We start from the raw sequence: 26,301 nt of genomic DNA, 5'->3' as shown, positions 1-26,301 counted from the left end.
TAGAAGTCTTAGTGTTAAGAACCATAATGGGATATTTTGGTTTTAGCCACCGCTAGAAGTGTGGTGATACTGTGTGCGGTCAGCGTACCCCCGCTTCCTCCTGGATCTGTCATGTCAGTGGGTCAGAGAGGAGGGAGGGTGGAAGAAGGACAGGAGTGGTTGTAAGTGAGGGTTATCTGGTTGTCTGCTGAGATAACCATTTCAATCTGGATGGGAGTGGAGGAGAGGAGACCTTGGTGTCTGGAGTTTGTGAAGTCGACGCCTCACAGGCCAGACAGACAGACAGACGGACAGACAGACAAGTCCATACATGATCGGTGTGTCCTGCTCTGCCCTCGCAGCCCTCTTCATCAGGCAGTCCATACCCATGTGTTGAAAAGTGTTTGCATGTATTTGTGGCTGTGGAACAAGTGAAGTATGTGCTTGCACAATACTGCATGTATGTGTAGTATACAGTCGTAGTTTTAAGATCGCTCATGGGAAAGTAATGTGAAATCATATTTGTGTCAGCTACAGCTGCACAATCAATAATTTATCAGCATATCAGCAATGTTTAAACGTTCCATGTCATTTGCAGTAAAACACATGGAGTCCCTTGTTTCCACATCTTGATCTAGTAATAATTATGATTATAGTGTTGAACAAAATGTTCACAAGTGGAATCACTGAGACACTCTGTGTAGTATGTCCTAGACATCTCCCAGGTGGAGCTGCATGTATCTCCCCAGGCTGCTGTGAAAGAGAAGAATGAGATTAATTGCTATCTGATATCTGCTTACGTGTGTGTGTGTGTGTGTGCGTGTGTGTGTGTGTGTGTGGGGTGAAGCGGTGTGGTTGGGGTTCACGTGAGACAGGTACAGATAGACATTTCACAGATAAAGAGCAAAGGTGAGCTCAGCTCAGTTCTCTGAATAGAACTCATTACATAGACAGATGACCTGAGCCAGACTGATAGTCATCATGCTAACCCCCCAGACTGAAAACGTGTGTGTGTGTGTGTGTCTTGTGACTTCCAAACTTTTAGCACCACAGATAGAATCAGGGCGCTTCCTCGTTCACTCGACAAGCACTCGCCTTAGTTTAAGCACACACTCACGCATACTGCACGGGTGTAATGGCTCGCTCTCGTGTTCTTATCAGCACAGTCCATGCATAGCTTAACCTCCCTTCCACACACACACACACACACACACACACACACACAGATAGACAGACAGACAGATATACTCTAGCCAGCACTCACACGTCTCCACCAGTCTTAAAGCAGCAGAGCGTAGCAGAGAGCAGTCTTGCCCATCAAAGTTGTTGCTGTGAATTCCCACTCTGGTCCCCTGGGCTTGTCCTCTGGGTTCTCCCAGAGATAGTTCCTGAGCCCGGGTCGCTCCGTTGAGTCCACTGACTCTTAATGTCTCTCTACTGATCCCTTCAGGCTAGCTGAAAGGGCAGCTCCTGCTAATGGAGCGCTGATTGTGTTATAGCCATAATTATCTCTCTTTACCTCTCAACTCGGGGCCATTAGCAGGATAGATAGTACCCGGGGCCTGTCTCCAGTCACAGAATTAGGGACTGTCAGGATGATGGAATGTACGAGCTGAGCGGGGTCCAGGAAATGCCATTACACCTTTCCTCCCTGCTCCCCCACGCCTATCAGCTAAGACTTGTTGTTTGTAATGTAGTCAAGAGGGGTAACTAAAGCTGGGTGCAAGAAATACCAGCAAAGGATTACGTATCGTCTCGAGGCTTACATGAGACATGAACCATATGTAACCTGTTGTGGTACTTTGTCGAACTATAAGCCGGGGATTTACAACATATGAGCTCGGCCTGTAGCTGGTGGATTCTCACAAAGCAAGAAAACGGGTGTGTCTTACTGAGCATACAAGCCAACATCATCAACATCATCACAGTTGTAAATGAGTTGTTTTCAATGGACGGCAGGCGCTAAGTCATAAATAGCTTGACAGCCAGAAAAATGCCACCAGTTAACATAAAGAGGAAAAGAAACCTGAGGTGTGTTTAAAGCGTTTTAGGGAGAACTGGTTCAAATTATTACAGCAGTTGGACAAGTCTACTCTGAGTAACTTCCCATCTGCCTGTGCAACTTCCCAGGTGCTATTGAGCAAAACACTTAACTACCAGTGTGCGATACATTTCACATTTTGCTGGCCAGGCCTCAGCCTTACCCTACCGTACACTGACTAATCATCCTGTTTCTCTCTTCCTTTTGCAGACGAGCTCACCTGCGGCTGTGTCTCGAGCGGTTGAAGGCCCTTATACCCCTGGGACCCGACTGCAACCGCCACACCACCCTGGGCCTGCTCAACAAAGCCAAAGCACACATAAAGGTAAAGATAACCAACCCGGACACACACATCAACCACAGGCAGGAAAAAGAATTCAAGTAGACCGGGGACGGCATGAGAAATTCATATGATGATACACACATGAAGTATTTTACAGCAACAAAACTCTGCAAAGAGAAAATCAAACAACAATCTTCTTCTTAAATGACAAGCGAAGGGGGGTGACGTATTGATGCAGAAGCATTCAGATAAAATAAATCCCTGCTTTGGCCTTTGACACCAGATTCACCCTTAATACGTAATTCATTTGTGCTGGAACATATGGAACATATGTTTCGAGATGAAACAGATTTCATCGACTGTGCACGTTCACATATACTTTGATTGACTCGCTGTTTTTATCACAACACCAGTAAGAATCCTGTGAGTTAATGAATGGAGCAACGTAAAGCAAAATCTGTTATTCTGGTCCAATAAGCTGACAAAGAAACATTTTTCAGTGGATACATGATTTGTAGAGTTTGCTCTTAATTTTATATTAAAAAAATAATTATCCATACATAAATCAATCCAAATGTTTGACAATATTTGTTCTACATCATTTAAAAAAAAAATGGCTTCTATAAAACAAACCTCAGCCAAAATGAACAAGCGTTCAGCTGGTCACTGGTGATCATTTCCCTGCCTGATAATCGAGGTTTGAGAAGCGTATAAAACGTTAAGACATCCCGCTTCACGCTTTTCCGTCCACTTTAAAAACAGGCATGTGACTGCCTGAGATTGAGCAGTCTGCATGTGAAAAGCCTGGCGTAGCGTGCATTCACATAACGGAGAGGAGAAGCATAAAGCCGATATTGTTGTTGTGCCCCCCCCCCATCCCCTCCCCCTCCCTCCCTCCCTCCCTTCTACTACCACCACCACTCTGCACTTCTGCTGCTGTCAACTTGAGTCTCTCCGTCGCTTATTGATGGCCTATTGTTTTTGTCCGTCGCCGGGAGTCACGCTCGTCACTGTCGGCGACCGTGACATAAGGCTACAAGGCTAGAGCACAAACACGGCTGTATCGGCCCCTGCCACGGCCCTCGCTTATATTGTAACGACACAGTGTGTAAACACAGGCAGCGAGTAAAGTAGTCGACACGCTTGTAAACAAGGCAGGTGAGAGAAGATTATTTAGGCGGTTCAGAGCTGGCAGGATGGAAAAATTCCAGGCACACGATAAGTTTAGTGTCTGAATGCTGCGCCTGGTGTGTTTTGTTTTGCGCGATTGTAATCTGACAGACTTTTTGATATTAGAGGAATTTCCTTACAGACTAACATCTGTCTCTTCACCACTGCATCATCTTCAGCACTGTTGTTCTTCCAGTTTTCCTTCCCTCACTCTCAGCTCTAATCTGCACCCAACCACTGCTCTCTTATCTATCACATCTAGTTTTTCTCTACACCTAAGAATGTACACACAGTTAATTTTTTCCTCACCCTCTCTCTCTCTCTTTCCCCTGACTAGAAACTTGAAGATGCGGACAGGAAGAGCCAGTACCAGCTGGAGTCTCTGGAGCGCGAGCAGAGGCACCTCCAGCGCCAACTGGAGCTGCTAAGGGGAGGCAGTGGTGCTGCAGCCCAGAGCAGCCCAGGGGAGGGGGAGAGGATACGCATGGACAGCGTAGGTTCCACCCTCTGCTCCGATCGCTCCGACTCTGACCAAGGTGAGTTAGGCGACGGTCTTTAACCAGGATTTTAATTAAGGGACTACACAGTGATCAAACCTTGCAGCTGCTGTCTGGCCGGACATTGAGGTTGGACTGGTCAGGGCCCCTCTGGGACTGTATGTGAAGTTCGGTGTGGACAAAAATGATCATCATAGGTTTCCCAGATAGAAGATTTAAATGCAAATGTTTCCTAAAGGGCTTAAACGTAAACTTTGGTTACTTGAAGCAATCAGCAGCCAAATGTAAAGGCTAGTTTTTATCATGTCGGCCTGACTTTAATTTCATCTCCTTCCTACAGAATTGTTTACATAGACTGCTAAAAAATAAAAGCATAACTACTGATTATAAAACTAAATGGTTTGACGTTGAGACAACATATTGTATGTTTAATCCATACCCCATATTACTCTGTCAATACTGTATTTTCCACAGAAGTCATGAAGGCAGTTGATGTGCTAGGGCGCCACAAAGCAAATATTAAATTGAAATTCATCATTTTATTTGACCTACTGCCACAAATGTACTTAACACAATCTGTTTCTTAGTAGTCACAATAATAGAGATTCTTGTGAGAGAAAAATGTTTAATTCCCCTTTCTTCTCTTTCCTTTCACCCTCTCTCTCCGCCCGTCTCTGTGTGCTCGGCTGCAGAGGAGATTGAAGTGGACGTGGAAAGCACGGAGTTCTCCCATGGAGAGCTGGACAGTGTGAGCACGGCCAGCACCAGCGACCTGGACGACCACAGCAGCCTGCAGAGCATGGCCAGCGACGAGGGCTACTCCTCCTGCAGTGTCAAACTTGCCTTCTCCTCCTAGAGCCCCCTGCACCATCAACACCACCACGACCTCCCTGCCAAACCCACCCGCCCTCCTGTTTGTTTATCTGTTTCTCAGCCATGCCTACAGACGTACATCCACGCACCTCCAACGACGGCCACGCTCCCAGCTAACGGCGTTCCCGTCGCTCCTGCCTCTCAGCAGCGCCTCCTTCCCCTCCTCACCTCCACGCTGCTGTTGGAGGAACTCTGAGCAGAACTTTGAGCCGCCCCGACCAACCAACACTGACAGCAGGGACCCGAACACAGTGATGTCAGACTGCCAATTGGTTGTAATCTTCATTTAAAGGGAGATCAGATATTTGGTTGATAAGAAAAATATGTATCATCTTGATTTTTAAACCCATACAACTGTGAAGGAAGGTGGTCGCACACTTATAGCCACGATGCAAGAATAGTTTATTAAGTTACCGACATTTCGGCATGACAGCCTTCTTCAGGTTTAGACTGTCACGTCAAAATGTTGGTAACTTAATAAACTATTCTTGCGTCGTGGCTACGTGTGTGCAGCTACCTTCCTTCATGCGTGTACTTTCATCGTGGTCAGCACCTCTCCAACACTCCTCTCCCATCCTGTAAAACCAAACAATTGAAATGAATGATTGATTTTACTTACTTTATTTCCCTGAACTGTCAGATATCTGAATTTTTAAAGATACACAACCCCAAATTTGACCCAAAATGCACTCAAATTCGTATAATATCGAAATAATTTAGAGTTTCTGTTCAGTTCTCTCTTTTATGTGTATGTGTGTATGTGTGTGTGTGTGTGTGTGTGTGTGAGAGGGTCTTGAGCTGATCCTGCTGTGTATTCAGTTTTAACGTTCTGGTGTCGGGCCTGGATAAACAGGAGCACATCTAATCTGGACATCAATGAACACTTTGGGTGAACTTTGCCATATCATCTCAGCTCGGCCCTGATAAAAGTCCCCTCTGCCCCGAATTTAATCTCATCCTATTGTTTTTTTCATTACCTCCGCTCGACACTGCAGAAGCTTGGACACTCGAACTGGTGCTATTGTGAAACAAACCAACGGGGAAGCAGATCAGATCCACCGCCACTACGCTTTTAAAGCAAACAAAGTGTGTCTGCCGTGGTTTCCAACCAAGCACAGAGGAAAAAAACAACCACAGAAATGGAGGGGAAAAAAAACATTCCTGTCGAATGTGGGTGCTCAGTGCATTTAAAGAGTGGAAATTGTAACGTGTGTGTGTTTTGTTTTCTTTCCCGTCGACAAGCAGCTACAACAAGCTATCCTGCACTTGCCTACTTTAGAGCTGTCCATAGAAACAGCACAAAACAAGACATTAAAAAAAAAAACGATAACAGCAACAATGAAAACGTCCACAAACAACAAACTTTGGAATAGATGTCCATCCTCTTTCCAGCAGTAACAAGCAATAACTCTTGTAGTCATTTTTGTCTCGTCAGTTCTTCTCCCTAAACACACATGTGTGTGACCGTCCAAAAAAGCAAAATTTAACTTTTCTTGGGGTTTTTTTGTACATACAAATAGCTTAATAAATTTAAGTTAAAAAGGAGTTTAAAGGGGACCTATTATGCTCATTTCCAGCTCTATATTTTTATTCTGGGACTCCATTAGAGTAGGATTGCATCATTAACAGTTCAAAAAACTCCTTGTTTATTTTATACTGGCCCTTTATGTAGCCCCTTAGTTCAGCCTCTGTCTTTAACAGGCAGTCTTAGCTCCTGTCTCTTTAAGACCCCCACTCTGTTCTGATTGGCCAGCTTTCCAGAAGCCTGCTGAGGGGCAGCTGTATTGTCTTATGTTAAGTTACCAATGATGTAAACCCAACATCTCCTGCTTTATTGCTTCTAATTGAAAGCTTTTAAATTACTAAATAATGGGAGACTTTTATTGTGAAGAATTTACAGGAAATTAAACGTGTTTCTCACTGAATTAGCAGAGCTTAGTAAGCAGTGATAAAAACCCATCACATATGGAGATATTTGGAGCTCTTTGTTCAGCGGATCAGTTAGAAATGATGCAGGGAGGAATAGTACAAGCAGAAACAGCCACAGTGATGACGATGTTTGACGAAGAGCTACAGATAGCCAGCACACCTCCAATAGGCAAACTCCTTATTTTACTTTGTGTAAAGAAAAACAACTACCCCAAAAACAATGGAAAAATGCCATAATGTTAGCAGAGCAGAGCAGTGAACTTGCGCACTTTGTGTGGAGCAGATGACCATATAAAGAAATCCGTCACAAACCGACATCGGCTCAGGCTGAAAGTAGAAAAAACTGTTGGAAACTGAGCGTTCAGAGCAGTCTAAAGCCGGTGCTTTTTGCTCACAGGGATTACTTTTACATACGTTTACCTCATTATTTGACACTTAGGCCATGTATAATATGAACATCTGATATTGTAACATTATATATGACAGAAAATAAGGAAAAGCATAATAGGTCCCCTTTTAAAAAAAGGTAGAGCTCATGGATAGAACTATTGAATCTGTTGCTGTTTGACCTGTGTTTATTGTGCATTTTAAATTCAATTTTTGGGAAACTTTTGTCACCTTCAGAGCGGCAGTGGATGTGGCATGGACACTGTTACTTTGTTCAGTTTGCTGGTTGAAAATTTTAAAAAGTTACTAATTCTGTTGCTGCCCTGAGAAGGAAAAGAAAAGTTACTCTTCAGTGTGATAAAAAAATGATAGAACAACATCCCACCTGGCTGCGGGGAAGCAACCCATTAGGACTTCTGTTGGAGATTATGGAGTTTGTTTGGCACTCTTTTTATTTATTACACATTCCACTAGCAGTCAGGTGAACTCTGGAGGACAAGTCTGAAGTGTGGCGAAAAGAAACGGGTTGTATGATGTCAATGTTAGCCATCCCAACTCCACTGGCATTAAGAATTGCACTTCAACCACAGTTCTCTTTATTTTATTTTATTTTATTTTTTCTTTTCCACTGTCATTTTCAGCTCTCAACATCGCCCTTTTAAATATTTATTTCTCAATCCCTCAAACAACACAATTGACGGGGGGAAAAAAAGTTAACTTATTTTGGTTCTGTCTTATTTTACTTCTTCTTTTTGATGCTTATTCCTCATTCCTTATTTTAAGAAATTGTATATTTTATGGGTTATTGTTTTGTTTGTTTGTTTTTGAGGGGGGGGGGTGGGGGAAAAGAAAATGTAGCCATTTTTTGTTTTGATTTTTTCTGATGTTTTATTCAATGGACACTTGAAATGTAATTGGCCCCTAAGCTGCTCCTAGTGCTGAGCCTCGCCTGTTTAGAGTCACCAGCCTTGTCCGGAGCTAACCCCCCCTCCCCCCTCCAGCACCCGCTCCCACACTATGTCAGTGACGATAAATACAAATGTAAAACAACTGGATAGGCTGGTAAACAAAATGGCTGAACCGCCACTTCCCTCCATGCCCAGCCTGCTGATACAAGCCGAAACACTCGCAACATTCCAGTTGTTTTAGCGTCTGTGTCGAGGAGGGGGAGGGGGAGGGGTGGGGGGGTTTGTCTCTGCACAAGGCTTATCGATAGCCAAGACTTTAATGGCAAATATTGAGCCGGCTACTACACACAAAAAAGGGGTCTAACACTCCACTTTTCTCTATTAGGAGGATTGTAGTCTCTATTAGACTTGTGTTTTAGTTGACAAAATGTGTCTTACATTTGCAAGGCCTCCGACTGAGGATTTAAAGAAAAAAAAAAAAAAAAAAAGAACAAATCCTTTTGGTTTCTATGAAGGACATCATTAAGGTGTAGAGTTTTGACATGTAAGCTCTTTAAGGAGCCCTGTTGAGGTTGTTGGACTTGGCACTGAATCAGAAAGTCACCACAGTGGTGCTCGATCATAAAAACAGAAATGCCAAAACCACCTCAGAACACCTCAGTGTCCTCTCGCTCTCTCTCTCTTTCTCTCTCTCTCTCTCGCTCTGAGGGACAGTTTACATTTATTCTGCCCCCGTTTAAGTTATTAACCTTCATCGTCTCTTTGTTTCTCTTTTTCTTCTTCTTCATATGTTGGTTTTATGAACCGGCATCGCCGATGAGAAAAAAAGGTCCCATGTTTGACGACAAATAAATTTCACTCCTTGTTCAAACCTGGGTCAGACATTTCTAACCTTCTCGGAGTACAAAATATTTTGAGGTTGAACGCCTCAGGGCAATTTTTAAAGTGTGAATCACTGACTTTCCTTTTCTGAGAAATTCTCTGGCACAAATTGTATTGTCTCTGATCTTGTGTTCCAGGGAGGGATAAAACGAACTATAAGAACGGATTTTACTGAAGCCAGGTCTGTCCTTTCCTATGTGAGTGTATGTATGATGTGTGTGTGTGTGTGTGTGTGTGTGTGTGTGTGTGAGCGCTCCATGTTCGCACTAAGCCTGAGCTTTAGAAACGCTCCTGATCCATGACTAGTCTGCACCGATCTCAGTTTCCCCACTCGCTCATTTACTTGGTAAATATCAGACGTCTGGAGAGTATTTGTCATAAAAAAAGACACTGAAAGTTACCTGATCACAGCTTGTTGAACCAGAAGTGAGTTCAGTGCAGTCCAGATTTGGATCAGCCTAGGTTAGATGGGAGTTTCTGGCTATGCTGCAAATACAAAACATTATCATATCTTCATAAGCTGGTATTTACCTCTGTGTTTAAGGTTTAAACATACAATCTCGAGTGTGTGTGGTTAACTTTCTTGTTGAGTTCCAGTTTTGCAGCTTGGCCAGAAGTGTACCAGTCTGCAGGAAAGTGTAAGTTGCAGTGTTTTTGTAAACCACACTCCGCTCTGGTATCGGCCTCTCCGGGAGGTCGACTTGAGGAGAAACAGGTCCATGAGGTCAAGTTAACCCAACAAATCGAGCAGTCCCATGTAGGGAGTCCTCCTGTTGTTCTGAACCTGTGGCCATCCTTTGTAAAACATGCACTCTGATGAAGACTCTAGCCGTGTAAGTTGAAGAGGCAATACTTACAATAAAAACACCAAGATTTTCAAACCTGAACGACTAAACTGGCTTGTTTATACTGTGCGATGTCTCGGCGCTGAATGTACAATAAAGTAATGACTCACACTGATAAAGACATGAAGGTTATCAATGAAAAACTACTTTGAGGTCAAGCTTTAATATTTGCTGTCATGTTATCTGTTATCCAAATGATGAGTTATAAAAAAAATGTGTCAAACCAACAATGAATTAAGGTTTTCTTTCATGCTGCAAGAATGATTTTTTTCCTTTTAAAAGTAAATATATAATAAAGCAGTGGTTCCCAACCTGGGGATCAGGACCCCTTAAATAGATCAGAAGATGATTATAAGCAGTTTTCTCAAATTCCTGCTTTGTTTTTTTATGAAATACTAGAAATTTTTACCTCTTCAAGCCTGTAAATATGACTCAAGTTAAACTACATGAGAAACAATAATGACAGTTTGAGCACATATGCAAACTGTGACGAGGGGTCACAAGTAAATAAGGCTGCATTTAAAGGGTCTCAAATCTAAAAAAAGTTAGGAGCCGATCAACATGTATCACTGTGTGGATGCAGTAGATGACTTTTTACTAAGAGCTGCTAAAGAATTTAGTTTGAATTCACCTGGAAAATGTTTCATAATGATTGAAATCTTTAGCATTCTTGATCTTGGAAAAAGTAGTTTGACTAAAGGAAAAAAATAATGACTCAAGTTCCACTTACTAGCTTTTTCCTGAACTTTCAACCACGTCACTGTCGTCATAAGCGGGAAATTGACGATTGATCATTTCCTTTTTCTAATAACAGCAACAGTAAAATAACCTAAAAATGTTTTAAGAATGTGATGTCAAATTTCATAACTGCAATGATCCTCACTAATACTTTCATCACGTCAATCATTTCATCAAACAGAACATTTGTCAGAATTGTGAATCCAGCGTGTTAGAGTCTCTCCTGCAGTCTGCACGTGCCATAGATCTGTTGTAGATCACATGACATCTGTGTGATTAAAGCAGTCTTGTGGGGAGAGTTAGTTTTTTTTTTTTTTCTTTAACAGAGCACATGAGCGTTCACCACATGTAATATTCTTCTCAAGTGATCACAGCTCGTGAAAAATGGTTAAGAGGTTCGACCTCCCAAGTTGTACAAAACCACCGTGTTACACCGCATGATGTTCCCTCAGTGTCATAAAGAGTTCACTATAACTTCACTAAATATAATCTGCACACTGCAAAGATAAATAACCAAACAGTTAAGCAAACATTTCACATCCCAAAGTAAAAATTAATATGTGTTGAAATGGGCACAAAATTGTTAAGGGTGTTTTAGTAAATTAGTAAAAGACAGTCTCTTTATTTGCAGGTTCATGTCTTTGGTTTAATGATTTACATTATACGTGTAATTTAGATTATGACCTCTAATATAAAGACAAAGGTCATGCATCAAGCTCATGTTTATGTCCTGTTACTAAGAGACAGAGCGTCCTTCCCTCTCCAGTCTCCAAAGCTGTTGGACTTTTATTGTCAGAGGGAACATCATTATAAAGCCATTTTGTTGACTGTGCATCAGCTGTGGGAGGCAGTCAGACTCCATGCTGGCTTGTTTATCACTGAGCATCATATGCAGTGAAATGCTGCCACCTAGAGGACAAAAACAGCTAGTGGTTGACCTGATAACTCAACTCGACCTTGTTATCACAGAAATCAAGTTTTAAAAACGTTTATTTTGTATTGAGTGTCATAATGTGATGCTAAATACCAGACTATAATTATTCTCATGTTCTCGTTTTTAAATCTTCTTCTGCATCTCAGTAAAAGTAAAAAAAGGCTAAACTTAGTTTGCTGTTTTAATGTGTTTAAATAAAACAAAATGAATAAACCCAATATTTAAAACAAATATTAAATAAATACCTCTCTGAGGTGACATCACCACCTCCAAACTATGCTACCGTGACACAACACAGCACAAACCACTAGGAGGCACAAGACGCCTGGGAATGATCTCTGTCAGACTGTTTATAGTGCCTCCACTGTCTGCTCTGTCACCACTGACTGAGTGTGTTTATATGGTATCAGTATGCTGACAGAAATCTGCTGAACCATGTCTGCACGCTCTAATGTTGCTGTATTAAACCACCATGTCAATGATTTATCTTCTCTCTGAAATTCTTTCAGGCTTTGCAGGTGCAAAGATTTCCACTCAGTCGATCTTCACATACATGCAAATGAGATCAGATGTGATAATACAGAGTGTTTGTTATCCTTCTGCACTATGTTCACACTGCAGAGGACAGCAACCAGAACTTATTTATTTCCTTCATACGTGATCATTTGTTTTGTTGTTTGTTTGAATGGCAGTGTAAAACAGAAACTAAACATGTTTAATTTTATATCGTAAATTTGATTTGGATCCATTTCATATGTGACCTCAGTCTGAACATTTCAAAAAGCCTACAGAGCATCACAGCATAACAAGAAGAGAAGAAGAGACCATAAGAGACATGGCTGCAATGTTCAACATAAAGAACATCCAAACTAAAGACTGAATGGCTGGAAAATGTGACCATTTTACAACATGTGCATGTTCAAAAATCACTTGCACACCTGTGTAGTCTTTGTCACGGGTGCGTTGGTGGAGTAGACACATACTAAAAAGAGGAAGGGACACCCGCACGCTGTCTTCACTCGCTCGGTCAACGACCTTCTTCTGGTACATGATATACCAAGTTGATCATTATTGAGCAAGTGAAGACAGTGTGTGGGTGTCCCTTCCTCTTTCTAATGAAAACTAATAATGAATCATGGTGGTCTGACACTGAAAAACAAAAAGTAAAGAGTCTTTAATTAATGAAAGCTGGTGTGAAACAGTATCAAGATGCACGAAAAGCCTTCTGACCGTCTGAATAACTGAACGCTACGAGTGGTCAGTTGTCTTGGTGTTTATTTTATTGCACCACTAGGCTGCACAAAAGCACTGCAGATCTTCAACATCCTGAATAAACCGTGACATCACAGAGCCTGTGTGTGTGAGGGAGAACAGCACGGCTTCAAATATTTTCAGTGATGAGCAGGACTGTGACGTTGTGTTTTTACAATCCTTGTGTCTGTTCCCTGAAAATCAGACCGAAGAACGAGGATGACCGAAAGAATTCTCTTCGACATGAAACTATAAGTCAGGAAATAAGATGAAGCGTGAGTACAGCTATCAACACTTCATTAAATAAAGAAAGATCTGTGTTCTGTGTTACACGATTCACCTACACTTACTCTGAAATATGAAAGGAATCCCAGTGAGCCTTGTCTGACTGTCATCATTCTTCAGAAGAAAACCCACTCAAACTTTTCCAAGGAGATACCGATCACTCCTGTCATAATGATGATTATTTCCCCGGAAAGTACTGTAAGAGACACTTGGAGAGAAAGTCCATGTCTCATTGTTCATGAGTTCTCAGTAAATTGACGTAGGCAACGATAACATTCCAGAAAACACCCATATACGCTGGCAATCAACACATTAGATTAAAGCTACAGGGGATTCATACATTTGGAACTAATTATTGGTTAATTGTGTTTGTCATCTTGCCATCAGCTCTTAGAAACGTAATGATAATTGCTGTTTTTAGGAAACTGAGCTGTAGTATCAACAATAGCTATCTGTGTGGTTTTATTGTATAACACTGGACTCTCAGCCATGTAGAGAAGACTTTCACAGCTCACACAGTCTGTGCTGCACTTAAATCTACGCCGGACGCTAAAACGGCTCTAAATGGACGCTGCATCAGATTTCACAGACTCCCATCGTGTGACGCAGCAGGTGTTTTAGTGGCACTTTGTGGTGGAAACCGGCCATCCAGAGAGGAAATCATTATTTACATCTGGCTGAGACATCAGGTGAAAGCGGCGATCTGTTGTCGCTGATAGTGTAGCGAGGAAAAGGAACGAGAACAGATTCAGGTTTAACAGCATATAAACATGCAGCAAATATACGAGAAACATAGATGTTGAACATCTAACAGCACTGAATTGTCCGCAGCATGTGTTTGTGAGTAAAAATAGAAATGTTGGGTTGTACTTCAGTCAAGGTCACCTATATCTCCTTGATGAGAGTAACACCAGAATTTGAGTCCTGTAGATAGTCTGAAAATGATTTTAGGCCAATTTGGACAGGCTTCTAAAAATACTGACCTGCTCATTACTTGGCTTTAATTAAAGCTCATATAGAGCCACTGACAGATGAAGGTCCTTGGGATTCTGTTGGTCAGGTGTGTGTGTGTGTGAATCTCACCTAACTGAATTGCTGCTTATGTGTGCAAACAGTGAAAGTAGACTATGCTGCCTAATTAAAATATTTCTGGCATGTTTTTGGTTTCCTGAATTGAAATAAGAGAGACAGACTGTCGGCGGACTCTGTTGACTGTTGAGGAATGTCACATGAGGAGCTCTGCTCTGCTTTCACTCCCTTCGTGACTCATACTCTGGATCTCATCTCCATATAGTAGTTGTTGTTGTTTTTCAACCCCCTCTCCCTTCCCCTTGCAGAGAAGCAAATCCATGCAACCAATTACTGCGCTGATAGTCAGATGGTGGGAGTCCACGGGGGAATATGAGGAGGTAAAATGAAGCAGGCCAGTGGGGCTGAGTGTGCGGCGTGGGGTGGGGTTCCTCCAGTGATGCGCATGAGTCATCATCCCCACGGCGACTGAGCTTCTGACATCAGAGCAGCCTTATCAGAGGAGGAGAGCAATTCCCCGCAAATGTCCTTCACTCCTAATGGATGAGGGAGGCGTTTGGGGAAGGGGGGGGGGGGGGGGGGCGGGCACACAGCACAACAAATTATGCATCATGTCTCTGAGGAGACTGGCGGCATGTTGTCAAGACCTGAGGTGTGTTGTAATTCTAAAAGGAGGAGGCAGGTGTGTGTGTGTGTGTGTGTGTGTGTGTGTGTGTGTGTGTGTGTGTGTGTGTGTGTGTGTGTGTGTGTATCAGCGTGACGGACAGAGAGTGTAATTGTAGTTGCAGGGAGGAGGGCTGGTTTGGAGGCCGGTCGACGTCATGCGCTGACCAGGCTCCAGGGAACCCAGTCATAACAAACCCCCTCTCTCTCTCTCTCTGTCTCTCTCTGTCTGTCTCTCTGTCTCTCTGTCTGTGGGGTTAGTCACGCTGTTAGGATGAGAAGACCCAGCAGGCACATGGGTCCCTCCCTCACCTCACGTAGTCCAGTCTTTTCAGTCCTCAGCGAGGACAATATGAAAAGCCTGAATGGAAATTTTATCAAGAGGTTTCAGCACTTGCAGCACCTTGTTTGCCAGTTGCAGTTTCAAGTAGCTAATCCAGTCGAATGACAAGAGGTTTTGACACGTGTGTATTTGAATAGATTTCTCCAAAGCAGCTCAGAAGTAAGAGAAGACCATTTATCACTGAGACAGAAACCGCATACATTTGCAGCTGCTGTTAGGCTTCGACACACTTTTCTGCCCAGAAACTAATTCTGTGACCCAAAGTGTGACTGACACACGTTAATACTAATGTGCAGTAGACAGCAGACATGTCACTTATTTTTTATTTTTTCTGCTGTTTTTGTTTTTTTTTATTTAGTCTACAGGAAGTAGTCCCTCTTCCTTATGTTCCACACAGTTTTTTCTGTCTCGTGTCGCTCGGACGGCCATCGTGTACAGACAGTGTTATCTGTATTTCTTGAATAAATGTGACTTCTGTAATTGGAGCATCTGTTAGAGTGTTTAGGGAGGTGAGGAGTGGCTTAATAACACTTGTTCCTGTATCCCATAAATATACTTCCTGTTGAGCAGGTGGAGAAGCCCGAGGAGACGGACTGGAGGCAGGTGGACTGTTAGTACGGCAAGCTGTTGTCTTACTTTGAAGGGAAGCTGGAGAGTATATACGGCACATAAATCATCTACATGCAAATTCAGTGACATTTGGTGATAAAGCATGTGATTATAATGTATTACAACTATGAGAATTATAATACACTATGACCCTTGCCAAAAAAAATGTCAGCGAGTGACCAACAGTCGTGTAGTATTATGATACTTGACCTTATGAGTCATTATAAAATGCTTTGTAATGTGTCATGATTATTGTTATAAAGCATTGCGAATATTTATGAGTGCTTATAACTATAATTATACAGTACTATAAGCAGATTATAACACATTATAAGTCATGGGTGTCATAGAAAGTGTTACCGCAAATTCCTTTTCCTGTTCCTCAAGTTTATTTGCACCTTCATACATTCACTAATCTCCTTTATTACAAGCACAGAAGCTCCAGGCCCAGGACTGTTAGCTCTGCTAATACCTTATTACTTTCAAGCCTGTGGAGTCATCCAGGCCTTGCAAGAAGCAGCTGTCACTTCTACTTGCAAGAAGTAGAAGTGACAGCTGCTTCCACGTTATCATTGAAAACCCATCTGAACCTCATTTCAACCGGGATTGTGGCTGGTGGGAAAAAAAAAAAATTGGATCACTCACCATTTTAATACCCCAACAGAAATGATCATACATCACTTCCTTGACACGGAGTCTTTATCAACACCAAGACTTGTAAGTGACTGTGAGAAGGACCATCACTAGGTTTCAGCACAGAAGGAGCATGTTGAATGTCTGAGATGCACTGCATGCTTTCAGCTGTGTAAACACACATTATTCACATGATTAAACTTCCTTCAAACCTTGTAGAGGTACTGTTATTATGTTAGCTATGCTTACAGCCCTGGAAATGAAAGATTTTTTTTTTTAAGAGCAGGTTTGAAAAACTTTCAAACATGTTGGGTTTTGATGTTCACTTGCATTCTTAGTAATGGAGAACTCTCTGTTTTTGTTTGTTTTTTAGCTTATTTTTCACCATTTTTGTCTTTTTTATTTGACAGATGACCGTAGAGATTGAAAGGAAACACAGAGTGCAACAAAAGTCCCCAGCCTGAATTGAACCCAGGACTTTGATATTACATGATACAGTCTGTGTCTTAGTCCTTTAGGTCACAGAGATTTCCCCCAAACTATCTCAGTTTCTGTCTGCGCTGCTTCTGACAGGAAGTAGGACGAATAAAGTGAAACACACAAAGAAATCCAGCAAATCCAGTAGTTACTGTAGCTTTACACACTTTGTAGCCTCACATGAATTTGCCTATTTGATGCTATTCGCATGATGTTGAACTTTAACAAGAAAAATTCAAGCTACAATATGAGACTTTTCGACATTTAACTACATGAATGAATCAGTATAAGTGTGTTTTAAGGTGTGGTGTTAGATGAGCCAGCATTACATTACATTACATAATCTTGAGGCCTCATATTGTGGTTAAAATGTGGTTTGAAAGCCTTTATTATTACATTATTTAAACTTTAAACTTTATCTTTAAAAGCAAGTTACCACAGCTTCAGAACAGATGCTTATCAAGGAAAGTGACACATGGTGTGGCAAACACATGTCAGTAAAGAGGACAGGGCTCAATGTGAAAAGTTGCACTATAGTTTAGTACAGTATGTTCTTTGTTTCATACATCTGGCCATCACGTCAAAGCCAGACTTTGAGTTTCTTCTTGTGAGATCTCCGTCTGTGTTTTACATGAATTAAATGTGTGGACTTCTAATGCAAAGAAATGCAGCAGCAGCGTGTCAAGATGGTTACAGACGGAGACAAACAAGAGGTTCATATATGACTAATAACCAGCGTGCGCTACCTCCCTGTCTGCCTCACAGCGTGACAGTTGGACAGTCATGACGAATCTCGTCCCTGTGTTGTTAAGTAGGAAGGTCTTTGTCTGCTTCCCCGCCACCCTCTCGCTGTTTTTTTGCTGAGCACCATCTCTTCAGATGTGTTTGCTGCAAAATGGGAAGTAGCACTTTGCTGATGGAGTGACATGTCATTTCCACTGTCCTTCTCTACACACGCACACGCACACGCACACACACACACACACGCGCATTTACATACAGTTGAGAGCGACTACTGACACATGTAGGTGACACACATACACACACACACTTCCATTGCGCTGACTCGGTCACGATGTCACTCGCCACACAGACAGGCTGCCCTTGTTCAACACTCAAGGTTAGCTGTGAGTAATTCTCTCAAACTGTTGCTGGTGTTTTTCTTCACTTCTTTATCTTTTAACACCTTCTCTTCCTCTTCTCTTCACTCTTCACACAATCGTACACCCTGTTTCTCTTTCACTTGTCTCTGTCTCCGTGTCGTGCGGTGTGACTTGTCACTGTTCGTAGCCTCTGGAGAGGTGACGACTGCAAAGCTTTCGGAAGAAGGCTGCAGGGATCCATCCTCATGGTTTCACTTACCCTTGAATGTCTCTCCTCTCTTTTTATTGGTCCATCACCCTTCATCCACACAAAATGAAGCTGTGACAGTGAAGCACGATAACGGGCCATCATCTGTGTGTCTAACCAGTCTAGGAACCAGATCTAAGAGGTGTTTAGATGAGGATGCACAGCAGAAACTTTAGGTCTTTCCCGGAGAGGATATTTTAAATTGAAAAATACAGGTGTAACTAATAACATTAATTATGGCTAGTTAGGTGTTCTAGTTTCAGGGTTTTGCTGGTGTGCATACTGGTTCACTAGGATCTACTGGGACACCTAAATGAAACTGAGGCATCAGTCATGATGCACACACAGGAGCTGTGTCTCTACTGTTGAAAGAGTAGTAAACTGAGATTTTAAGACTTTATGAATCCTCATGTTGCACCATCATTGACAGATGTGGTCTAATGATGATTTATATGTCTCTCAAAGCATTGCATTGTGGGATTTTCAGCATGAAGTTGCGTAAATGTCACGTACACTACATTTTCTGTTGCATGGTGGGAATTTTTGAAGGCGCTATATATAATGTATAATGCATAACATTAGCCCTTATTGTTTGCACACTCAAATATCTGGCAGAAAGTAAATAGATTGAATTCAAACTGTTCATTTTCATTTCAAAGCTGCTCTATTATTTATTATGTAAGTTTAAAAGCTGGAGCTTAAAGGACAATTCCAACTGTGTTTTTTCCTGGGTTGTTCAAATGGAAACGCCCACTCAGTTAGCAAAAAGTAGTGACACTGGTTAGAGTGCAAAGCTAGCAACTAGCAACTAGTGAGCATTTAGCAGCTAACAAGCCAGATATTTCTCTCAGGAGTTGGTGGACACCAAAAGCAGAACTAAAAGACAGTGAATATTGCAGTGACGCCACTTTAAATTAATGTTAATTTTGCTCCATACCTGCTGTAGGTACTGTAGGTACCTGTTTGCTAACACATTAGCCAACTTTAAAGGTGATGAAATGTCAATATTTTTGAGCTGACTTTACCACTGCTGCAAGCTGGCATTTCATCATGTTTGTACTTACCAACCTTTTTGTATTGCTGCTTCCTATGTGTCATCTCTTTAACGTTCTTCACAATCAAGTTGCCACAGACGCACTCATAGAACTGGAGTTACATCCAAGTAACGTCTGTTAATGCAATTTGTGCATTTTCATTTAACCTTCATCTACCCGTGAAGTCTCCTGAGATAGATTTTCTCTGTAACTTGCCAAAATGTCTGTCCTGTCTGTCTCTGTTCACATCTCCTTTGTGTGTAACTTTCAATGTGGGGATATCCTCTCACACATAGTTCAAGTTCTCTATAATAATACAAATCCAACTTCCTGTCTTTCTCTGTATGTGTGCGGCTTTTGTGTGTGTGCACTTTTTAAGTGTGCAGGAGTGGGATTGCTGAGGTGGAGGAAAGTCGGCAGGTAGAGGGGACTGAGCCAGTTGCAGCAGCTGCCCTGGAGATGTCTCAGATGGTAATCATCCACACTCATATTGTTGACTCAGACATTCAGGGCTTGGCCGGTGATGTCTGCAACCACAACTGTTTGGAGAGTGAACAGCAATCTCTCAAACACATCACATCGCTATTATTCCCTCATGAAAGAACATGTAGGATATGTCTATGTGAATTGTGAGAAAAAGTGACATTTATAAAATTGCAAGTAAAAGACAGCACAAATATAAATGATGGTACTTTTACAGGATATGGATGGATTCTTTACATCGCTTTGTCTCAGACGTGGTGACTAATTTCTGCAAATAACCCCATTCTTCTTCTGTTTATTCTCAACAGTAGAGAGGTTTTTTTTGAATGACCCATGTATATTAAATTGAACAAATGTCGACCTTCTGAACATGCAAACCCAGGGCAGCAACAGTGCGGCCTCGTCACACCTGGTTAAATGCTGAGACTGATTCACCGGTAGTGCACCTGGTCTGTTTTTATGAAAGCAGATTTATGAATGTAGCTCTGTGTTTGCGATACAAAGAGTGAGCGCACAATGGTCTGATTACATTGCATCATGGAAAGTCAGCAGCACATCTCTCCCTGTGGGAGGGGGTGGGGGGGTGGGGTTGTTGAATCATGCAATTTGATGGCTAGAAAATATATTATTTATGCAATAAAATGAACAATATTCTCTGATAGGACCAGATTAATCTTGGCTGGTTTTCTGTCAACAGGTTGAAGCTCAAGTTTACTTTTATGTAGTGCGTATACTAAAAAAAATAACTAAGAATATTTTGTTGCAGCTTTGAGCTGTTTGTGTTTCAGTTATGTCTTACAGGGTGTAGCTAACATGCAATCGGACTGAGGTGGGAAGTTTGAGGTGTGATCTGTGCAGAATTTTTTAGTTAACTCCCACGTAAAAACATGCTACTTTTACGCATGGGTTCTGTTCAGACATAAAGTGCTAATAAATGCAAATAAACTGCAGTGATGTACTGACCTACAAGCAACAGCATGCCTTTCCCTTTGTGTGTGTGTACTGAAACCTGAGTCAGCTAAAGTGTGATTATTACTATCTGGCCATTCAGATAGCTTCAGTCTTTAGTACTGAAGTTTTCGCCTCAGAAATGTGCAGATCCATCTCGATACAACTGAGCTAAATTCAATTTTGTTTGTGCTTCTCAAAGCCCCGAATATCACATTTGGAAAAAAAAATTCAATACCGATGTGTGAAGGCAAATAAAATCAACATTATCTGCATGGCAAGATGTCTCTAAAATGTGTTTTTTGTTTGTTACACTGCAGAACCAGCCCTTTAAATGTGACCTACATGCAGTTCTGTACATCATTAGATCAAGCTGCCATTACGAGAGGTGATGTTGCAGGTCTTATTCTGTGCCAAACCGCTTTGTCAGTTGCATCTTTCTTCACACACAGAGGAAGTTACAAGAATTCACCTGCTGTGGTGGCACCTTTTAAAAGTTTTTTCATCCACCATTGTCTCCCACAGCCCCTGTCGGTGAAGGTGTCTGCCTTTATCAGCTTTATCACAGCTCCCACTTCAATTACTGCATCTCCACAGCAGATGAACTGGTATGCAGATTGAGATGACGCTCATATAAGGATAATGACTAACTCCTCTTCTTCTTTGCCCTTAATCCTCTTGGATTGGCTATAATACTGGTGCGCGAGAGCGGTAATTGCTACGTCAACACCACCAGCAGCACTGCCCCCCTCCCTTCTTACAGTAGAGGATGATAAAGTGTGAGTGTGTTGTATTTATATGTACAATATTTGTGTGTGTGCAGGTGTATGTAATAGCTAGTTTGTAGCTGTTTTCTAAAAATAGAGCTCATGCTTACAGTATATGTATTTTTATGGCTGTGCTTGCTTGTGTGTTTGAGTTCGAATGAGACTGTACGTATCCTCCAACCGAGCCATGCTGCCCTCAACAACAACAACAACAACAACATGGGTAAAGCTGCCACCAGTCCAATTAAACGTGAGACTTTGACAGTGTAAGATCTGGTACGCCTGACACCCAGCGTCATTCACACCTTATCATATCACACACAGCCACTAATGAGAACTCGCCAGGGTGACGGTGTCCATGATGATGAAGGAGTCACGTTTTTTCGCCTGCTCTATCTGCCTCTGATCTGCAGTGGTCTGCTCTCTGTCCCTGCTGATCTGTGTGGTGCTTTGTGGCTCCCTGGATGTGGTCAACAGGAAATGAGGAGGGGTGAATCACACTGGGAACACTGCCGTGTCATCACCACATGTCTTAATAAAGCCTTTGTCTCAAGATTTGATGTGTTTTCTATGAAGTCTCCACCAGTACATATTAAACACTGTGGCTGGAGGAGAGACTTCTCATTATCTTTTTATGTTAGTTTGGTCAAAAACAAGAACTTGGTAATAAAGTGAAATGTGCATGTGTTATCATTATCATTATAGTACATGCTTACCATACCTAAGAGGACATTTAGGGTCACATTTAACAGTAATATGTCATCATTCTGCAAAGACATTAAAGGACGAGTTCACAAATTTTCAATTTCTTAAAACAATAGTCAGATACCCGAATGGACATTGACACGTTTCTCTTGCTGTAATCATTCTTCCTGTTCATACTGACTGTTAGAAGATCAACTCCAAATATGCTTACAACGTAAGTGATGGGGGACAAACTCCACAGCCCTCCATCTGTGCAAAAATGTATTTAAAAGATAATTTGAAGCAAATATGAGGCTTCAGTTTTCCAAATTAGTCAAATCAAGTCAATATCTTTTTAGTCTTTTGGTATGATCCTTCCACTGCAGCTGAACAGGAAAACACTGTCAGAGGAAACACGCTACTTACTAAAAAGACTGACTGTGGAAAGACATCCGTTTGACTGACTCAGATGGCTGAAGCATCATATTATCTTCAGATAAACTTTTAAATCCATTTTTGCTCAAAACAAGGGCTGTTTTTTTTGTCCCCCATCACTTACATTGTAAAAACATTTAGAGTTGATCTTCTAACAGTCAGTATGAACATAAGGAATGATTACGGCAAGAAAAATTTGGGCACCTGACTGTTGTTTTAACACCGACTTGAAAAATTGTGAACCCGTCCTTTAATGAGACTTCAACAGGATTCATGGAAATGGCAAAATGTATCTGTCTGTACATTCGGCTGTAACAACACCTCAGAGCAATAGATTTCACATTCACCTCTTTGTACTATCAAAATGTGAAGCATTAACTAATGATACCACCGAGGGTCATATTCAGATTGAACTTTCATATCATTCATGTGTGTGTGAAGTGAACACATTAGCAAGAGAAATGCTTCGGCGTAGATACTGAATATTGTGCTTTCAGCTTTCGTCCATTGTTCACAGTAATACATCATTTACATGATGGAAATAGACCGAAACCAAAACTATACGTGACTAGTGTCACGTATTTCAATCATGCTTCAGAATGAAACAAAATATCGTGTGAAAACCAGAATCACGACTACAACACAACTCATAATTTTCAACAGCTTTCACGTTGGTTACAAGTAATGAAGCCAAATCAATCTGACCAAATGAGCCAGTAAGGAATCAGTGACTATCTGTTCCCCTCCCGACCCCCACGTCAGGCACACTGACTGGGATGAAACCCGACACAACATTTTGCAAGGAGAACAGAAGACATACAAAAGTGAAATGGTGTTTGTAGCTCAGTGGATGAAAAGTTGTGATCTTGGAGGGTCAGCTGAGTGGGTAACATCCTGTTACATCAAGCCAATTTTAGGGTGGTGGGTTACCCTGCTTACTCAAGTGTTTTGACAACTAAGCAAGTAAGTAACTTTATTTATATAGCACCTTTCAAAAACAGAGACGTCACAAAGCGTTTCACAGAGGAAATAAAGCACGAGTATGAGTCACCACTTGATTATATATTAACGCTTCTTCTTAGTGTGAGCTGCTTCTCTCTCATCTTCTGCCTTCTTTGCTCTGCTTGTGCCTGCAGAGTCTCTTTTTCTTCCTCCATCTGTCTCACTCTCTTGTTTTCTTTGTATGTTTGTGCCCAAAGGCTCCTGTCTCTTTCTGTGTGTGTGTGTTTGTGCCTGCAGGCCTCTGTGTGTTTCATGTGTCATGACTCAAGTGTGAGATGGAGAGCAGCCCATTATGACTTATTTCACATCACCAGATAGACCTTTCAAGACTGGCATGACATTAATCGTAAATGTAAAGTTTTACAGTCTTTGTTCTGTATTATTCTAAAATGGTCCCATTTGAATCATATTTGCAGCCCTCATTCTCTATCCTGATTTGGCTCTGGGCAGAAACAATATCCTTTTGAATTTAATTTTAAATTTGCTTTTTTGTCTAGTTTAAAGAAAATATTTATAACCTGTTGAAACATTGATTTATCCAGTGTGCTCTGCAGTCCACCTTCCTCCAACACACACACACACACACACACACAAACACACAAACACGATCGTCATGCTGCCTGACGTCAATAATCAGTTAAGACATATTTTAAGGCGACCAGTCGCAGACAAAATGCCTCTGGAATGAAATGAAGAGGCGGGGCTTTGGCGCCTTGCTGGACTTGTCATTACACTTGTTATACTGTGACGCCAGCAGGCAGGTGTCCTACAGTGATGTCACTGATGACTTTGTGTCAGGCAGACAAAGAGAGAGGTTGTGTTGTTTGATGCTGGATGCAGCCGCTAGTGGTTTGTGTTACGCTTTGACATCTTTGAAGTGTTTTCTATAAATAGAAGAATATTTCTAGCATGGAAATCAGCCTTTTATGAGAATACTTTTGTTCCAAACATTTAATCGTTAATCATCAAACATTTAATATTTAATTTAATGCCAAGTCGTAACCTTTGACCTTGAATCTTCTGAGAAGTTTTTGCCTTCTTCTGTTTACCTCTGAAGGAAGATTCAAGATTCCTTTATAGTTATATCCCATTACACAAGTATAAGAGAGTAAAAGCAACAATAGCAATACAATAACAATAGCAGTAGCAGAAAAAATAGAACTACAAATACAATACAATAAGAATATCAATAATATAAATAATGTATGGTGTGTGTAAGCCTTGAGGCTGAGGTACTACTTGCCAGACAGCAGCAGCTGAAACACTCTGTGGTTGGGATGGTTGGGTCGGTCGGGGTCTTTGATAATCCTGCTGGCTTTACTGACACACCGTTCGTCGTAAACGGCCTGGATCTCACTAAATGTTTGATAGCCTGATATTCTAGTTGTAAATCCTCGGCTAATGAAGTGAGATTCTCTCTTATTTTAGAAATGGATCACAGTAATTAGGAGAACTAATTAGTCTAATTAGTATTAAATTGCTGCCCACATCACCAACTTGTTTAGCAGTTCAAATAGGTCCGGTGCTATGCTTACTGACAGCTGCTTCCCCTGGTTTAGCACCCGCTTAGCATATTAGCTACTTAGATACCTAGCTACACACATGAAAAATAACAGAAATAGCAACAAGTGTGCATCAAAGCTGTACAGGTTATTGTAACTAAGCGCTTAAATTGACATAATTATTGTTGCTACTGATTGGTTAGAGCAAAACAAAACAAAAATAAAACCCCTCCCAAACAGAGGTTGGCTAACATGAACACCATGTCAGGCTACATAAGTGAAACAAAACAAGATGGCAATTCAGTCTGATTATCAAACTAAGAAATAATTCTTAAACCCCCAAAAATTTATAGAGTAAAGCATTCAAAGGTTGTTCTTTTTTTCTCTTATACTGTATCGCTGGGTTTAAGGTGCCATGTGTTGATATGTTTCCTTGATATGTCTTCCCAGACATCTCGACACATGTTTGTTTACAGCACATTCCCGTCAAGTTACTTTACCAGCCAATTACTATGGCATGTAATTGCACAACCGGTGTGTTGTTTGTGTGAGTGACGTATCTTGTGCAATGAATGAACACACTTTACATAACAGCAATAATTCAGTCTATTTTAATCTTTTTCATCTAATTTTTTTCAGTTTACGGCAGGTTCAACCACAAAATGACTTTTCTCTTACGTTTCCATGATTATTAAGAAAAATAATACACAAGATACAGCGTATTGGTTTCACAATTTGTAAAAGATCATATCTAGAGAAGCCGCCAAGGCTCCTCCTGAACCGAGTGGTGTCTGTTGTGATGTGCGTCATCCAAGAACCTTCTGAAGACTCACGCAGTTCATGTATTGACAGAGGCAGGAATCACACCCATATGTGTGCGCACGCACACACACACACACACAAACATACAAACACACACCCTCCTGCTTTCATCTCTCAGTATCTCCTTCACACGTTTTTTCATGCCCATATATGCAGGCTCTTTTTCCTTCCCGCTCCCTTACTCATTCTCTCACATACGCACACACATACATGCATACGGATGTAATGGTGCATAAAATTCACGGTTCACTATGTACCTCAGTTTTGGGGTCATGGTTCGGTACAATTTCAGTACAGCAGAAAAAAAAGAAAGGAAGAAAATAACATTTTGGTCCTTTATTTTCAAAAATGTAAACAACCAACAACGGCTCATTGGCTGTAACTATTACTGAAAGACTTTAGTTGTGTAGCAGTGAAAAAGGAAAACAACCTTTCTGTTTCCTGCAAGGAGTCAGGACACCTGCTGGCAGCTGTTTTATGTTGATTTATGGTCAAACTGTATACAAAGTAGTTGAAAC

At 41.5% G+C, this 26,301-nt stretch overlaps 1 protein-coding gene across 2 annotated transcripts in view; it reads left to right on the top strand.

The window, feature by feature from the left end:
• mxi1 (max interactor 1, dimerization protein) overlaps positions 1 to 6,050 on the top strand; it is a 30,371-nt gene extending 24,321 nt beyond the window's left edge. For both annotated transcript variants that reach the window (XM_042399164.1, XM_042399175.1), the window contains exons 4-6: positions 2,231 to 2,345; positions 3,811 to 4,009; positions 4,663 to 6,050. In XM_042399164.1, coding sequence (XP_042255098.1) covers positions 2,231 to 2,345; positions 3,811 to 4,009; positions 4,663 to 4,826 — 478 coding nt within the window. In that variant the 3' untranslated portion in view covers positions 4,827 to 6,050. The remainder of the gene's footprint in view (positions 1 to 2,230; positions 2,346 to 3,810; positions 4,010 to 4,662) is intronic.
• Positions 6,051 to 26,301: the final 20,251 nt, after the last annotated feature.

Source organism: Thunnus maccoyii, chromosome 2 (genome assembly GCF_910596095.1).
Source record: "Thunnus maccoyii chromosome 2, fThuMac1.1, whole genome shotgun sequence".
In the NCBI taxonomy this organism is placed as follows: Eukaryota; Metazoa; Chordata; class Actinopteri; order Scombriformes; family Scombridae; genus Thunnus; species Thunnus maccoyii.
The sequence above is the reverse complement of the archived record's forward strand: the minus strand, read 5'-3'. Positions and strand labels throughout refer to the sequence as shown.